General features: G+C 47.1%; 1 protein-coding gene across 1 annotated transcript; it reads left to right on the forward strand.

Annotated features, from left to right (window-relative positions):
- Window positions 1-409: 409 nt before the first annotated feature.
- PIGZ (phosphatidylinositol glycan anchor biosynthesis class Z) lies at window positions 410-17,883 on the forward strand (the record flags this gene model as incomplete). The annotated part of the gene is made up of 4 exons (XM_079923023.1): window positions 410-541; window positions 11,780-11,938; window positions 13,856-14,064; window positions 16,316-17,883. Exons 3-4 carry the CDS (start codon window positions 13,941-13,943, stop codon window positions 17,881-17,883), a joined length of 1,692 nt encoding a protein of 563 aa, XP_079779149.1. The 5' UTR covers window positions 410-541; window positions 11,780-11,938; window positions 13,856-13,940.
- Between the last annotated feature and the right edge of the window lie 217 nt (window positions 17,884-18,100).

Consider the following 18,100-nt stretch of genomic DNA (forward strand, 5'->3'; position numbering starts at 1 on the left):
CTGTCCTCCCTGACCTGCTCCACCAACAGAGCAGGTCATCTAAGCCGTAGCAAGCCCCACCCACAGAGAACTCAGAAATTTTCCTTTTGAATGACAAAGAAGTATGGCCTAGAAATGTTCTGCTTAATTGCCCCGCGTGCTAAAAAGTCGGCTCACCAGGCGTGGCTCGCCAAGGAGGGGGCTGCTAGGGGGAAGGGCTGGCAGTGGGGGAGGGGAGAGACCAGCCGCTGCCCGGCGTGCCACGGCCCAAGGGCCACCGGGGACCCTCCATCTTCCCCCCACCTCGCTGGAACCGCGAGGGACGCCTTGGGCGGCCCCGCCCGCCGGTGCGCTGGTCTCCAGCCCTCTCCTCCACACCTCCGCCCCTCCTGGCGCACTGCGTGGCTTGCCTAATTCCCTAGACCGGACAGAGGCGGCCGCGCTGAGGACAAGCCACCCGGCTCCAGCGCTTTGGTCGGGCGGCTCTGGACCTACCCCCTGTGCGCGCTCTAGCGGGGCCGGAAGCCGCCAGCGGGTCAGGTGCAGCTCGGAGCAGCGCTCGGTGAGTCGCCCAAGCAGCTCGGGAAGAGTTGATGGGGGTCAAGGGGGAAGGAGGGAAGGTCAGGGAGGAAGGCGATTGTTTCCATTCTTACCTTTGCTAGCTGCCCAGAGACCAGCAGAAGCTAGACTCAGCAGGCAAGCAAGGGACCTTTGGCCTCCACATTTTCGGGGGCAACTTTCCTCAAACCGGGATCCGCCGGCTCTGAGCACTGACCGGCCCCAATCTAGGGGAGACAGGAAGCTCGCAGTTTTCTTGGGAAGGGGAAGGGAGGCTGTGGGTATCCTCCACTTTCGAGCGCTAGCTTTGGACCCAGACAGAGACCTAGACTTGAATCCTCTCCTACTACCGTGTTGTTGGGTGGTTCCGTAACTTTACTGAGCCTCACTTTCCCCGTCTATAAAATGGGAATATAATGCTACCTCCCAGGGTCCCTGTGAAGATGAAGCCAAAAGACGCTGCAAAGTGCTGAGCCCGAAACCTGTGAGCACAGGTCCGCATGTACCGGAGAAGAATCGCCACTTCCGGTCTCATGGGGTGCCCTTTGGGCCAGGCCTGTCCTCTCGAAAGGTGAGAGGATGGCCTCCCTGACCAGGAGTCACATGGGGGCACAGACAAGAGCCAAAGCCCTGCCACCAAGGCTGCTCCAGGCGACCCTGTGGCGCTCTGGTTGGTGGCTGTCCCAGCCTTTGTGTGGGATGCACGATATGACGAGGACAGTTTTCCTTAAGGAGGACATCCCCCACCGTACCTTCTCCCCCGACGCCTTCACCTCGGGAAACTGGGAACCACTGTCGAAATCATTAACACCTGGAAACTCCCTGCTACAGAGCCGAGTTCCCATTTTCCAGGTGGGAACCTCGAGGTCACAGATGGTTAAATGATGTATGCTAGTTAGTGGAAATACCTTACCCTCTTCCACTCTCCCTTATGTATGTTTAATGCCGTGTGTTGCATTCTCTGTTAATCAAAGGATAAACATGGGCCCGTTTGGGCAGCCAGAGAAGGAGGCACCAGGGACACACATAGCAATGCTTCCACGATGGGGCGCCCTGCAGGGTTTACTGCCGCGCTCTGGGTCGAGGTGAGGATGAAATGCAACACCAAACAGGAAAATGGACTCAGGGAAGCCACTCTCACTCTCTGCCCCTGGGATGGACCCCGGAGTTTGGAACAAGACCTTGCCCTTGAGGGACATGGTCCTGGCGCGTTTTGAGCCAGAGAAGACGCCTTTGGCTGCTGCGCAGGGGCCCCCTTCTCCAGCACTTCCTCCCATGCAGTCTTTAAAACCTGCACCGAATACTGACTGGATCCAGAAAAGGGACTGAACCTTGGGCCCGCCGCCCTTTCCCATAAAGCAACGACCCTGCAGTTTTGTCAGGAAGAAGTTTAAGTTTGAAGGTAAAGACGTTCCTTGGACCATGCTCATTCACAGTTGTGTCTCCAGGACACGATGCTACGCACACAGTGGGCGGCAGAGAAATGTGGGCACCAAGAGCCAGCCCTGGCCCTCTGACTCAGCGAGAAAGACAAGTGTCTCTGCCCAACCTTCCCGTCCTCTCGCTCCACTGACAGTGATCTCTTCCCCACCTTCCTTCCCACCCACCCCAACCCGCGCCCGGCGTAGTGGTTTCTGCTTCTCTCTACCCCTGCCACTGAGATGGTCTCTCCCTGCTGCCTGAGCTCTGACATCTCCCGCATACGAGCGCGCGTGCGCGCGCGCGCTGGATGCCCCTGTCTGTGGTTATCGTCAACCCCTCCCCTGCTCCACAGTCGAATCTCCACAGCCCTGGGCGCTATCCCTTTACGCCAAAGCCTCTCGTTCCCTCGTCCTTGCAGACACCGGAGGATGTGGGATCTGCAGGATTTGGATCCCCGCTGGGCAGCTCAGTGAGCTTATAGGCATAAATGAGCAGGCTTGCATACTGATTGGGTTTAGGTGAGTAGTTGCCCTGCCCCATGCTGTTGGCTCCACCCCCCTAGAACACCCAGCGGGACCACTCCTCCAGCGTGGCCTTAGCCTGGGGAGCCAGACGCTGGTTGAGCAGCGGGGGTCTCCTTCTGAAGAGCTCCCACACTTGTTAAGCTCAATGCCCCGCTACGTTGCCACCTCCTCCAGGGATCCCCGACTCTATCCTTGACCCTAGCCCCACAGTGGTCCCATGCAGGTGGGCTCAAGGCGCTGGGATGGATACGAATGGCTCCCAGAACTGGGGGTCCTCAGACAGTACAGAGAAGCAATCAGACGGTACCCGTGGTCGGTGCACAGCCCAGTGCAAGGCCTGGCACAGGGTGCTGCCAAAATGGGGTCAGGGAGAGCTTCTTGGGGGTCCAGGCAGTTTGTTTAATCCATCTTCACAACAGCCCTGAAGTAGGTTATACTCATTTTACAGAGAAATTATACATTGGAGTTGAGAGATTAAGTGCTCTTTCACCATGACAGAGCAAGGATTTGAAACCGGGTCTACTCGATGCCAAAGCTTGTCTTAACCTCCATATTATAAGCATATCCCACAAAGGAAGCAGTGTGAGCAAAGAATAGAGGAGGAGACTACAGGAAAACATAATGTTTCTGGAGCACCAAGCTCTGTACACAAAGGGGTGAGAGTGGAGGCTGGAGAGGATGCTGGGGGCCTTGGAGAGAGCCATGGAAGTCACAGTCAGGAATGTGGACTTGGTCCTGAGGGTGGTGAGTGGCTGACCCCCCACCCCGAGGTTTTATACAGGAAAGAAATGCACTCTCTCTCTGGCTGCGGTTAGGAGGGTGGGTGCAGGTCAGGGGGAGGGAAAGCAGAGAGGTGACTGCCATGTACTCTAGATCTTGCTTCTGGATGTTTTTCTCATTATGCACACACAGAAAATGATTCCTTTTGTATGACACACTGGGGTAATAAAGGAGAGGGCTGCTTGCAGCTAGAAGCAACCAACCCAGGGGCTCCAGCCATCTAAAATCCCTGCACAGCCACCCCTATGGCTGAGGAATCTCAGGCAACATGTACCCCGGTCACAGTGGACCTGGACTTAGGTAGTGACAGTGAAGGATGAACAAGTGCTGGACTCAAAGGATGATTAGGAAGCAAAGTTAGTGTCACATAAAAGGTGTGAAGATGGGGCTTCCCTGGTGGCGCAGTGGTTAAGAATCCACCTGCCAATACAGGGGACACGGGTTGGAGCCCTGGTCCGGGAAGATCCCACATGCTGCGGAGCAACTAAGCCTGTGCGCCACAACTACTGAAGCCCGCACGCCTAGAGCCTGTGCTCCGCAACAAGAGAAGCCACTGTAATGAGAAGCCTGCACACCGCAATGAAGAGTAGCCCCCGCTCGCTGCAACTAGAGAAAGCCCACGTGCAGCAACGAAGACCCAATGAAGGCAAAATAAATAAATTAATTAATTAAATTAAAAAAATTTTTAAAAAGGCGTGAAGATGGCAGATGACCCCTGGGTCTCTGAACTGAATAACTGGATAAACTAGTTCCCTCACTGCTGCAGAGAACATGGGAGTAGGGCTGGGTCATGGGGAAATGATGCGTTCTTTTCGGCTGCCCCGTGTTAGAGGGAGGTGCAGAATCCCAACAGGAAGTAGATCAGGGTTCTGGAGTCAAACAGATGGGGTCCAACTCCTACGTTCATTAGCCTACTCATTCAGTTACCTTGAGCAAAAAACTTGATCTCTCTAAACCTATTCTTTCATCTATAAGATAGGGATAAGAATAGAATTATAGAGTTGCGATGAGAGTAAAATGAGATAATGTACTGTGCCTGGGACGCAATAGGTATCTAAAAATGGCAATTCTATTATTGTTTATATTCATTATTATTATCAGTAAATCTGAAGCTCAGAAAAGAAACAATTTATGATGTTGTCAAAAGGAAATTGAAACCATGAGAATAAATAAGATGACCCAAAGAGTGTGGTTGATGAGAAGGGAGCACTGACATTTCAGGAGTGGACAGAGGAAGAGGCGCCTAAGAAGAAATGGTCAGAGAAGAAGGAGGAAAGCCATCAATCAGAGCCTGGCATCATGGCAGCCACACACATGACGCAGCTACACAGCTGATCCTCTGTCTCACTTCCTCCTTGCTAACAGAACCTGATGTTGTTAGGGTAAGCCCTCTCCTCTGGATGTCTGTGTGCCTCAAAGGAGGCAGCCCACAGCCCCAGCTCCCCTGCACTGGAAGGCGGATTCTTTACCACTGGACCACCAGGGAAGTCCCAAGTCTTTAAGCCAGTTTGAGTTTATTTTTGTGTATGGTGTGAGGGTTTGTTCTAACTTCATTGACTTACATGAGGCTGTCCCAACTTTCCCAACACCACTTGCTGAAGAGACTGTCTTTTCTCCATTGTATATTCTTGCCTCCTTTTTTGATGGTTAATTAACCACAGGTGTTGGGTTTACTTCTGGGCTCTATTCTGTTCCATTGATCTATATGTCTGTTTTTGTGCTGATAACCATGCTGTGTTCACTATTGCAGCTTTGTAGTATTCTCTGAAGTCTTGGAGGGTTATGCCTCCAGTTTTGTTCTTTCTCCTCAGGATTGCTGTGGCAGTTCTGGGTCTTTTGTGCTTCCATATAAATTTTAGGATTATTTGTTCTGGTTCTGTGAAAAATGTCATGGGTATTTTGATAGGGATCACATTAAATCTGTGGATTGCTTTGGGTAGTATAGAACATGGCTATTTCTTGTGCCAACCTAATACATATATATAATTGTATGTGCATTGTTAAGTGTGGGATCATTTTTAATCGCATTATTGGCTCCAGGGATTTTTTTCTTTTGGGGGAGGTAGTGCCTAATCATGTGAATTCATGCTGAAAACCTATATGAGGGTAAGCTCATGGATATAGACTCTCAGGGGAGATTGCCCTACCCAAATTCAATTAGCATCAGAATCCAAGAAAGGCAGTTTCCCTGAGAATTTGGACCCCAGAAAAACTTTAGATGTTGGAATTATCAGATCTAGCATATCAATTAAGTACCCTTAATATAATATAGTAAATAAAAGAGAGCCTCGGGCTTCCCTGGTGGCGCAGTGGTTGAGAGTCCGCCTGCTGATGCAGGGGACACAGGTTTGTGCCCCAGTCCGGGAAGATCCCACATGCCACGGAGCGGCTAGGCCTGTGAGCCATGGCTGCTGAGCCTGTGTGTCCGGAGCCTGTGCTCCGCAACGGGAGAGGCCACAACAGTGAGAGGCCCACGTACTGCAAAAAAAAAAAAAAAAAAGAGAGAGCCTTGAAAATATGACAAAAGAGGAAGCAGATGTAGAAAAAAGTCAAACAACTCCTAGAAATGAATAATCGAAATTTAAAATTCAATAGATAAGTTTAACAGCTGATTAGATACAGCTGAAAGGATGATTAGGGACATGGAAGATAGAACAGAGGAGAGGCAGAGAGATGGAAAATATAAAATGGAAGTTTAAAAGACATGGAAGATAGACCAAGAAGATGTATCATACATTCAGTCATAATTCTAGAGAGAGAGTAAAGATGAGGGAAGAGGCAATATTTGAGAATATAATGGAGGATTTTGCTTTCTACAGATGACAAAGGACCCTAATCCACAGAGTCAAGGAGCCAAAGAAATTCCGACTATGATTAAAGAAAAATGCACACTCAGAATCATCATAGTAAAACCATAGCACATACTATACTAAATATTAAAACATTAAATAAGGTACTGCATTTTATAACATAATAGAAATCGAGTATAACTTCCAAAGTGTTAGAGAAAAAAGAATGAAGAAAATAAAAACCAATCCAAAAGAAGGCAAGAAAGGAGAGAGAAACAAAAGATAGAAAGGCATGAAAAAGAAAACACAGTATAAGATGGAAGAAATAAATATATCAATAATTGCACTAAATTTAAATATTTTGAAATAAAGCTGCATTTTAAAGACAAACATTGTCAGACTGGGTAAACAAAATCCAGCTACTTGTTCTTTACAAGAGACATATGAAAGTATAAGTGTACAGAAAGTTTGAAAGTAAAAGGGTGGAAAATGATGTACTAGGTAAATACTAAATAAAAGAAAGGTCATATAGCTATAGGAGACAAAATATTTTAAGGGAAAAAACTTATTAGAGATAAAAAGATAACTGTATAATGAGAAAATATTCAATTTTCTAATACAGTATAACAATTAAAAAAATAATGATATAGCTTCAAAAATGAGCTGAAATGACAAAATTACATGGAAAATTAGTCAAGACCACTATCTCATGAGCTATTTCAACACACATTTCTGTGATTTTCTGTGAATAAGCAGTAGATAATCATAAAGGACATAAAAGATTTGAGGAACACAATTAACAAGCATGATCTAATGAGCATCTATAGAACTCCATATCCAATAGCTATCCAATATATGGTATTTTCAAGCATCCGTGGAATATCTACAAAACTGGACCATTAAAAATTAAATGCTGGGGGTGAGGGCATGAATAGGCAGAGCACAGAAGTTTTTTAGGGCAGTGAAAATACTCTGTATAATACTATAATGGTGGATACATGTCATTAAACATTTGTCCAAACCCGTATAATGTACAACACCAAGAGTAAACAGTAATGGAAACGGTAGACTTTGGGTGACAGTGATGTGTAGATGTAGGTTCATCAGTTGTAACAACTGTACCGCTCTGGCAGGGGATATTGATAATGGGAGAGGCTATGCATGTGTAGGGGTTGAGTGTATGTGGGAAACTTCTATACCTTCTTCTCAATTTTGCAGTGAACCTAAAACTGCTATAAAAAAAATAAAGTCTTTTTTTTAAATTAATTTTTTTTTTTTTTTTAATTTATGGCTGTGTAGAGTCTTCGTTGCTGTGCGCAGGCTTTCTCTAGTTGAGCCGGGGCTACTCTTCATCGCGGTGCACGGGCTTCTCATTGCAATGGCTTCTCTTGTTGCAGAGCACGGGCTCTGGTAGTTGCAGCACGTGGGCTCAGTAGTTGTGGAACACAGACTTAGTTGCTCCGTGGCATGTGGGATCTTCCCGGACCAAGGATCGAACCCATATCCCCTGCATTGGCAGGTGGATTCTTAACCACTGCACCACCAGGGAAGTCCAAAAAATAAAGTCTTAATCAAAAAATCAACTGCTTCAGCCATAAAGCATTAGTCATGGAAGAAATTACAATGGAATTAGAAAATATTTAGAAACAAGAGCTGATGAAAATATTACATAACAAAACCTGTGGGATGCAGTTAATATAGTATTTAGAGAGATATATAATCTTAAATATTTCTCATAGAAAAGCTCAAAAGTTAAAGTCTCAAAATTAATGAGCTAAATGTCCAATCAAAATAACACCCCAAAAAGTAAAAGGAAGAAAAAAAACTATAGATAAGAAAAAGTTTTTAAAAGAAGATGAACAAAGCCAGAAGTTGATTTTTTTAAAATATTCATAAAATTGACAAAATTCTGGTGACAATGATCAAGAAACAAAAAGAAGGCACAAGTAACCAATATTAGGAATAGAAATGAGTTAAGGATACAAGCCACAAACTAGAAAAGGATATTTGTCATGCAATAAATATAAAGACTATATAAAGAATTCCTATACGGAGTAAGAAGAAGATAGACAGCCAGTGGTTCAAAAGGAATTCCACAGAAGAAACATTTCACAAATTTTTGAAAAGGTGTTCGGGAATTCCCAGGCAGTCCAGTGGTTAGGACTCTGTGCTTCCACTGCAGGGGGCACAGGTTCGATCCCTGGTCGGGGAACTAAGATCACGCATGCCTCGAGGCGCAGCCAAAAAAGGAAAAGGAAAGGTGTTTAACCATATTAGTAATCAAGGAAATGCATGTTAATACCTATGAGAGTCACAAAATCAAAACGTCAGACAATACCAAGTATAAGTGAGCATATGAAACGGGGGCACTGCACTATCTGCTAGCTGGTAGCAACCTTTGGAAAACAGTTGGCCTTATCTGAAGGTAAAAGTGTGCATACCCATATGGATCTTTTGCCTAAAACACCTTTTTTCTTAATCTTACTGAAAATATCTTTGTTTATTTCTGAATTCTTTCTTCCTTTAACTACAGCGTTGATTTCTTCATTTTAATTTTAAATACATCCTTCTTATTCTCTTGATAATGGGATTTGACTTTCTCTTTTTGAATGGGCATTTATTCCCTCACCCAACTTATATTAAACATTTTAGTATCAAGATCCCATTAAAAATTTATTGAGGACCCCAAAGAGCTTTTGTTTATGTGAGCTGTAGCTATTTACCATATTAGAAATTAAAACTGAGAAATTTTTTAAAAAATAAAATAAAAAACTATGCATACCCTATGACTCAGGAATTCCATTTCTAGGTATATACTTCAGAGAACTCTTGAATACTAATGTTTATAGCAGTTTATTTTATTTTATTTTTTTAACATCTTTATTGGGGTATAATTGCTTTACAATGGTGTGTTAGTTTCTGCTTTATAACAAAGTGAATCAGTCATACATAAACATATGTTCCCATATCTCTTCCCTCTTGCGTCTCCCTCCCTCTCACCCTCCCTATCCCACCCCTCCAGGCTGTCATAAAGCACCAAGCCAATATCCCTGTGCCATGCGGCTGCTTCCCACTAGCTATCTACCTTACTACGTTTGTTAGTGTGTATATGTCCATGACTCTCTCTCGCCCTGTCACAGCTCACCCTTCCCCCTCCCCATAACCTCAAGTCCGTTCTCTGGGAGGTCTGCGTCTTTATTCCTATAGCAGTTTATTTTTCTTTGTTATGAATAAAAAAGAAAAATCTTGTAACCCCCTGGAGGTAACCTAGCTGATAAACAACAGTAGAAGGGTAAGTAAATAAGCTTCAGTATATTTACCCAGGGGAATACCGTATAGCAATGAAAGGAACAGCAGCTACAGAGAACAATATGGTGAATACCATTATCAGAACATTGGGGGAAAAAAGCAAATCATCAGTGAGTTACATAAAGAATTATCCCATTGATCTAAAATTCAAACAGTTACAAACACTGAATTATTTAGGGTGTAATGGTCAGTTTTTTGTGTCAGTTTGTGTAGGCTAGAGTTCCCAGTTATTCAGTCAAACACTAAGTGTTGCTGTGAAGGTATTTTATAGATGCATGAAAGTCCATAATCACTTGATTTTAGGTAAGGGGGATTATTCTAATAATAATCTATATGGACCTGTTGTAATCAGTTGAAAGGCCGTCAGAGCAGAGCTAAGGCTTTCCTGAATAAGAAGAAACTCCCACTGTGGACTGCAGCTTCAGCTCCTGCCCAAAAGTTGCAGCCTGCCCTTCCCAGTGACCTACCCTGCAGATTTCGGACTTACCTAGCCAGCCCCACAAATGCATAAGCCAATTCCTTGAAATAAATCTTCTTAATATAGGTCTCCTACTGATTCTCTTTCTCTGACTGACAGATTTTGGTCCTGGAGGTGGTTCTAGAGGAAGAGAATCTTAAGGATAAGTTTCCTGAATAGGTCCTGGATTTGCTGGAACTGTTTCTATAGTCTGATTAGATTTAAGGGCACAAATGACTCTATTTCAAGTGGTAAAGAGGGTACTGGTAGTCCATGGAGTGATGATATTAGAGATATGAAAAATATTGCCATTGGATACTCCAGGCAAGGGTTTGGATGACCTTTGAACTTTTTTTTTTTTTTGGCAATGCCACGAGATTTGTGGGATCTTAGTTCCCCGACTAGGGATTGAACCTAGGCCCTCAGCAGTGAATGCGCTGAGTCCTAACCACTGGACCACCAGGGAAATTTCCTGGGTGACCTTCGAACATTTTAGTCAAACTAAATAGTATAATGAGATTGGCTGGTGGTTTCTAACTGTGCTGGACAAATTGGGAAAAGAGAAGGATAAGCTCAAGGCTTTAAATTCCCAGCTCAAAATCCTCATAAAATGACCCAAAAGCTGGCCGAAAAACAAACCCCATATCTCACTCTGTGAGTGGCTGAATTATAATGCAAATTGAATTCCCAGTCTCAATGGTACCTACTGTTAAAGTGAGGGCACTAATTGCGAAGAGATGGGATACTGAAAGTTGGAATGAGGACAAGTGGGAAGACCCTGAGAGAGATGGGGATGTTGAGTCCCTCAGTTCTGGTGAGACTTTTCGAGCAGTAGAAGCAGACTTTCCACTGGCATCTGAGGGGATTAACCCTGCATTGGAAACTTTAATGGCCTCCCCAAAGCAGCTGCTTTGCAAGACAGTGCTGTTTCTCCTCAGGACCCACTCCCACCCCTCCCTTTGCTTCTAGACCTACAATTAGTCTCAAGTCCCAGCATGTCCCTAAAGGTGAAGTGTAAAGCAGGAAGAGGTGTGCTATTCACCAAAAACACTGCATGATTTCCCCAATTTATACAGACAAAGTCAGGGAATATGAGATTGGAATGTTAGAGTGGAGTACTTCTGTAAGACCTGCTCGTCAGCCCCAGGAAGGTGCAGAGGACACATTTTTCACCACAACACAGAGGAATACTTACAAAGGTGGGAGAGACTATTAATACCAGCAAAGGAGTGATGTCCCTCTCACCCCTGCAGCCTCATCCCACCAAGCCTGGCAGAGAAGAGAAGGGCCAAGACGCACCTTTATCGGTACTTTTCTTAGTTCCTCTGATCAGACCAGCGTGTCATGCACCCAACCCTGAACCAATTAGTGTGGCCAGTGGGATGGGAAATGTTATTCGGCTTAAACAATTCAGGGTCTATACCTGGGTTGGGGATGGGATCAAATCCGAAGCCACATAGCTGAAAATAGGTGATGGGGGTGAAGAGTACAGTTCTGAGTGGGAATTCTGACTACTGTTAACTGGAAAGGGGGAATAGATGGTGGGCACTAAACAGGATGAATCTCCTCTGTTGCTGCAGAAGGAAAATAGTACAGACTAGGACCCAGGCTTGCTATGTACCGACTCACACCAGGGCGGGGCAGGCTGGGTTTCTGTGTTCCCTATCAGTGTAATGGATTTGGTGTTCTAATCTAATCGTGTAGTGAAAGTTCCATACTTGAAAAAAAAGTTCTATACTTGAGAAAAGCTTCAAACACATGCATAAATGTATCTTGACAATTGGACTATACCAAATCCTGTTTATTATCGTAGTCAGTAGAAGTGCTGGTTTTGAGGATCTCCTAGTGTTGGAGGAGGTCATAGAGAGCATGTGACCCACGAGCTGGACCCCGGCAACTGGAGGCCCCTCACCACCTCCCCATCCTTGGAATGTGTGCTCTGCTTGTCTTCCTCACGCTAGAAGCTGCCCAAGGACACAGCTTTGAGATAGTCATGTGGTGCTGAGACCATCTGGACGTTGTACGTGATGGAGCCCAGTTCAGTCCTCTGTATAAACTTCAAGATTCTGGCAGGCGGGTGTGGAGATCTGTTCATCTTGCAGCCACCCAAGACAAGCTTGGTAAGTAGCTTCTCTTGCTTCTTAAACCTGCCACCTACCAATCTGCAGTGGTTTGCCTCTTTCTTCAGTCTCTCCCTGCCCTTCACCTATGGGGCCAGTTTCAGAAACTCCCAAGAAGGCTGCAAACTAACACCTAGGTGTCTGGAGCGGCATGGATTATTATTTGTGCCTCAACTAAAAGTAGTAATAGCTTTTAGCTTTGGTCACTTATACATGCAAACTCTGTATACTAAGTGCCCTCCACGCATCAGCTCTTAAATCTCCCTCAACCCTGTGAGCTGGATATTATTATCTGACTTTCCTGATAAGGAATCTGAGGTTTAGGGATATAGGCAGCTTGTCCAAGATAACACAGCTCCTAATGGCAGAGTTGGAATCTGAACCAGGCCTACAGGACCGCAAAGTTTGTCCTGTATGATGGGTATCGTGCTTTGCCCCTACCCCTATCTCCACACCACACCCCTGCCCTGTCCTGCTGTATCAAATTGGCTATTAATGAAAAAAATTCAGATTCAACCTTTGCTTCCCAGTGCTAAGTTTGGCCTCATCTTCTATCTGAAAACTCTAAAAGTCAGGATATTCACTGGCTCTGGAAAAATAGTCTGCACAATTCAGTTGCAAAGTTTGAGCAGAGGCTGCAAAACTTATCTTTTAAGCTCTATGAGGTTTTAGTATCAGGAAGCTCCTTGTCATCATCTGCCAGATTCCTGTTCTGTTGCTTCACTTTGTCTTGTCTCCTCTGTTACGACTTGATGTCATACCTGAGAACAATAGCTGTTTATGGTCAAGCTTTAAAATATCAAAGTCAGGAAGTCAGGGAACGATATGTATTTCTGGAGGAGTAACAAACACGTTGTCAGACTTGTTTTTCTATGCACCCGTGATAATTTACTGGTGTTGATAAAAAGGTCCATCATGCCGTGGACTCAGATTCCCACTGATCTTTGAGTCAAGGGAGTGAGAACCTCCACCAAGAGGAGTCTGTTTGGGCTGCTTTTACAAGATACCACAGACTGGGTGGCTTTTAAACAACATAACTTTATTTCTCACAGTTCTGGAGGCCGGAAGTCTGAGATCAGGGTGCCAGCATAATGAAGGCCTTCTTCCTGGTTCATAGCCAGCAACTTCTCGCTGTGTCCTCACATGGTGAGGACGGTTGTGTCTCTTTTATAAACGGGTTGTGTCTCTTTTATAAGGACACTAATCCCATTCACGAGGGCTCCACCCTCATGACCTAAGCAGCTCCCAAAGGCCCCACCTCCTGATACCATTAGAATTTCAGAATTAGAATTTCAACATATAAATTTGGGGAGGGGGTGGGCACAAACATTCAAACCACAGCAGTGTTTCCATCACCTTCCAAAAGGTAGGATCCAGGATGTGTGAAAGTTGGAGGGAGTGACTGAAGACCATGGGGTCGAATGTAGTTCGTTTTTGCAAAGAAATGGATGGAATCCATTGAGGTTCCTAAGTTTTCAGAAGTGTAAGAGCCAGGCTGCCATGCTTGCTTGTGAATAGGAGCTGGTGAATAGGATGGGGCTGTGAGACCCAGATTTGGAAGGTACCCTACTCCTACCTGCAAATGTCATATTTAGACACTTAGCAAAATGTCATATTAGGAAAAATATTTAGCAAATGCCATATATAGACACTTAGCAAATATGGTTAGCAAGTAACCAGGTTACTCAACAGAGGCCTCAGTTTCCCCATCTGTAAAACGGAGATAATACGACCCACTGCCCCATACTGTGGAAAGGATTAATTGAGATATGGATGTAAAGTTCCTGGCATTTAGCAGGTACTTAGTAAATAGCAGCTATTATTACTAACATTTTTATTGTGTGTAGACCCATATTGAGTTTGTTCAGGCAACTGAACATATAATTTATAATAACCAACAAATGTTATGCTCCTCAGATGCAGGTCTGTGGAACCAGAATAGCATCTGTAGCAGCTGAAGTCATCCTAGGCTCTTGGCCCTGTGTCCTGGCAGCAATTTGATATGAAGATGGCAGCCAGGGTGCTGTGGGGCAGCCTCAGCCTGCTCCGCCTGGTGTGGTGTCTTCTTCCGCAGACAGGCTACGTGCACCCAGATGAGTTCTTCCAGTCTCCTGAGGTCATGGCAGGTAAAGCTCCCCATGTGTGGTTACAATAAGCTGCAGCAAAGTCTGGTCAAGGAGCTGATTGGCTATTTAGTGCGGAGGGAGAAAAATGTCTGTGCAGATGAGCAGTAAATCCACAAGCCTCTTTGGCATAATAATTTGGGAGTGGGAACTTCACATCTCCTTCCTGAGTGGTGACATTGACCTTCTAAATGATACCGATGAAATGCCAGCCTCTTTGACATCTTCCTGCTTATAACAACAGTACGGGTCATTCAGAACAAAAGCTATTTTGGGCTTCTCAGTGGAAGGATTTTAGAGTTGGGCTTCCCCAGTGATTGGGGAAACTTACACAGGGCTGTAACATAAAATAATAACGAAACTTTTCTTCTGTAGGTTCATGTGATGGCTGAGGGAACCCAGACCTAGAATGCTCACTTTTTAGAACTTAACTTCTAGGTGGTATAGGACACATCATGAAGATGGTTGCTGGAAACCTTGAGGCCTTTCAGATGCTGTGGTCACAAGGCTTCCTCCTCATGGTTCAAGATGGCTGCTTGTGCTCCAGGCATCAGGTCTGACACCAAGTCTTTCCCGCCACCAGAGGAGAGATAGGCATGCCTACTTTCTTTAAGGGCATATATATATATATATATTTTTTTTTTTTTTTGCAGTACGCGGGCCTCTCACTGTTGTGGCCTCTCCTGTTGTGGAGCCCAGGCTCCGGACGCGCAGGCTCAGTGGCCATGGCTCACGGGCCCAGCCGCTCCGCGGCATGTGGGATCTTCCCGGACCGGGGCACGAACCCGCGTCCCCTGCATCGGCAGGCGGACTCTCAACCACTGCGCCACCAGGGAAGCCCTAAGGGCATATTTTGAAAGTCACATACTTTTTGCCCATTCCATCCCATTGGTCAGAATGTATCATGTGACCACACGTACCTGCAAATGGAAGCTAAAAAATATAGTGTTTATATCTGACCAAATGCCCAGCTAAAGAGACTAAGGATGAAGGAAGGAATGGATATTGATTGGGGAGATATCAGCTATCTCTGCCACAGGGCTCAACAGGTGGATTTGTTTTTAAAGTTGAAAGGTCCAGTTTATTTTTCCACAACCCCCCCCCCCCCGTTTTTTTATAACCTGAGCCAGTAAAAAGCAGCCAGATTGATCTGATCCGAGGTTTTCTGTTTCCCTTTCACCTTCTGACAGAGAGGAAAAAACTGCCAAAAGGCCGGAAGAATAAGGAGAAGCAAAGAGCCTTAGACAACCAGCAGTGTTATCAAATAAATGTGAGATGTTGTAGAGCTTGGAGCTAAGATGCAGAAATTAAGAGTTCATTTTCCTCACCCCCACCCCTTAGAGCTCTGGGACAGTGGGGCACAGAGTCACAGACTAGCCCCAGGCAGCAAGTAATTTTAATTACATGAGTATATTCTTAATTTTAAACATTAAGAATCATAGACAAAACCAGTCGCTTTTGACCATAACCACAGTTGCTTATTCCCTTCCCCCATTCTCACACTGGCTGTCCTGGCTAACAGTCATAATCACGGAGATGCGTTTTTGACTCTGACTTTGGAGACTTTAGAACTCAAGGAGAGGAATGGGGCCTCCCCCTGCTCCTCCTCATACATCCTGTCCAAGACACACTGTTACCTCACTTCCCAGGTGTGAGCTGTGTAACGAACCATCACAGACCTAGCAGCTTAAAACCAGCAGCTCACAGTTCTGTAAATGAGAAGAAGTGCAGCCTGGGCTCTCTGGTCAGGGTATCATAGTATGGGCTGGGCTGAGTTCTTGTCTGGAAGCTCTGGGAGAAAATCTGCTTCCAAGACGATTCTTGCTGTTGAACACATTTAGTTCATTGAGGCTATGGAACTAAAGCCCCATTTCCTTGCTCGCTGTAAGCCACGGGCTGCTCTCAGCTCCCAGAGGCCACCCACATGCCTTGCCAACTGCCCCTTCCACCTTTCAACCAGCAAATCCTTCTCACCTCTGATGTCCTCTTCTGCCACCAGCTGGAGAAAAGTCTCTGATTTATACGGCTCATGTGATTTTTGTCACACACATCTGGGTGATCTCTGTATCTTAGGGTCAGCTGACCCCTGTGACATAACCTAATCACAGGAGTGAACTCTGTCATCTTCCCAGTCCCAGGGATTATGTCCGGCATGTACACCAGGGGGCTGGAAAATCTTGGGGGCCATCCTAGGATTTTGTCCGTAATATCCTCTGCGCTGGGACCTGGCTCACCTCTCCTTCTCTCTCTGCAGAGGACGTCCTGGGCATAAAGGCCGCGCGGCCCTGGGAGTTTCACCCCAGCAGCCCCTGCCGTACAGTGGTCTTCCCACTGCTGACCTCTGGCTCCGCCTTCTGGCTGCTCAGGCTCTGGGAAGAGTGGGGGCCGTGGCCTGGCCCGGTGAGCGGCTATGCGCTGCTTGTCGGGCCCCGCCTCCTCCTCGCTTCCCTCTCCTTTGCCCTGGACTTGGCCGTGTACCACCTGGCCCCACGCTGGGGGGCGGAGCGCTGGAACGCCCTGGTCCTGCTGTCTGGTTCCTACGTCACCTTGGTCTTCTACACAAGGACCTTCTCCAATGCCATTGAGGGGCTGCTCTTTGCGTGGCTGCTGGTACTGGTATCCCCCCGTGTAGCTGGGAGCTGCACTCCCAAGAAGCCTGCTCCAGGCCCGCCGTGGCACAGTTGGCTTCTTGGGGGTGTCATGGCTGCTGGCTTCTTCAACCGGCCCACCTTTCTGGCCTTTGCTCTGGTCCCCCTCTTCCTCTGGGGTACTTATGGAGCCACAAACCCCAGCTTCAAGTCGCTGACCAAGGAAGCCCTGGTGCTGCTCCCAGGGGCGACCCTCACAGCAGTGGGGTTTGTGGCTGTGGACAGCTGCTATTTCTCCAGTCCATGTAGACCCAGTACCCTTGTCCTTACACCTGCCAACTTCTTGTACTACAACCTGGATCCCGTAAACCTGGCGAGGCATGGCACACACATGCGGCTCACTCACCTGGCAGTCAATGGCTTCCTGCTCTTTGGGGTGCTGCATGCCCACGCCCTGCAGGCCGCGTGGCAACAGCTGCGAGCCTGCCTCCAGGCCTTCACACAGATGGGCTTCCCAAGGGCACTGGCTGCCCGGAGCCTGCAGTCCAGCCCCAGGTCTCACCTCCTGCTCCTCTACTTCATGCCCCTGGCCCTGCTGTCTGCCTTTAGCCACCAGGAGGCTCGGTTCCTAATCCCCCTCCTGGTCCCCCTCGTCCTGCTTTGTAGTCTACAGACCCAACTGGCACCCTGCAAGGGCACCCTGGTCCTCTTCAATGCCCTGGGTGCCCTCTTCTTCGGCTGCCTGCACCAGGGGGGCCTAGTGCCTGGCCTGGGGCACCTGGAGCAGGTGGTTCGTGCTCCTGTGCTCCCACAGGTACCCACCCACTACACACTCCTATTCACCCACACCTACATGCCCCCCCGGCACCTCCTGCACCTCCCGGGCCTCGGCTCGCCCGTGGAGGTGGTGGACATGGGCGGGGCTGAGGACCAGCTCCTGTGCCAAGCCCTCAGCAACCTCACCAGACGACCAGCCTGCCATGTGGCTGGTGGGCCGTGGCTCTGCCGCCTTTTTGTGGTGACCCCTGGCACCACCAGGTCTGCCATGAAGAAGTGCAGCTTCCCTCTCAAGAGTGAGACACTCATCTTTCCCCACGTGACTCTGGAGGACCCACCGGCCCTGTCCTCCCTGCTGAGTGGGGCTTGGAGGTACCATCTCAGCCTTCACATCCTGGAGCTGGGGGAGAAGCCTGACAATATGACAGAAAAGCCCCTGCCCAAGACTCAGCCATAGGTGAAGGTGCTGCTCCACCTTCTAGGTAGAGAGCTGGGCTGGGACAGAGCCCTGACTCTCTTCCTTCCCTTTCCCTTCCAGAATCCCCACCTCTCCTGTGCACAGCTTTTGACTGCTCCACCTTCTGGGTAAACTGACACCCATCTTCCCTCAAAAACCAAAGATCTGACCAGTCACAGTCCTGATGCCAAGTTCCCCAAAGAACCTGGTGAAATCA

The sequence above is a fragment of the Stenella coeruleoalba genome (genome assembly GCF_951394435.1).
Source record: "Stenella coeruleoalba genome assembly, chromosome: 5".
NCBI classification, from domain to species: Eukaryota; Metazoa; Chordata; class Mammalia; order Artiodactyla; family Delphinidae; genus Stenella; species Stenella coeruleoalba.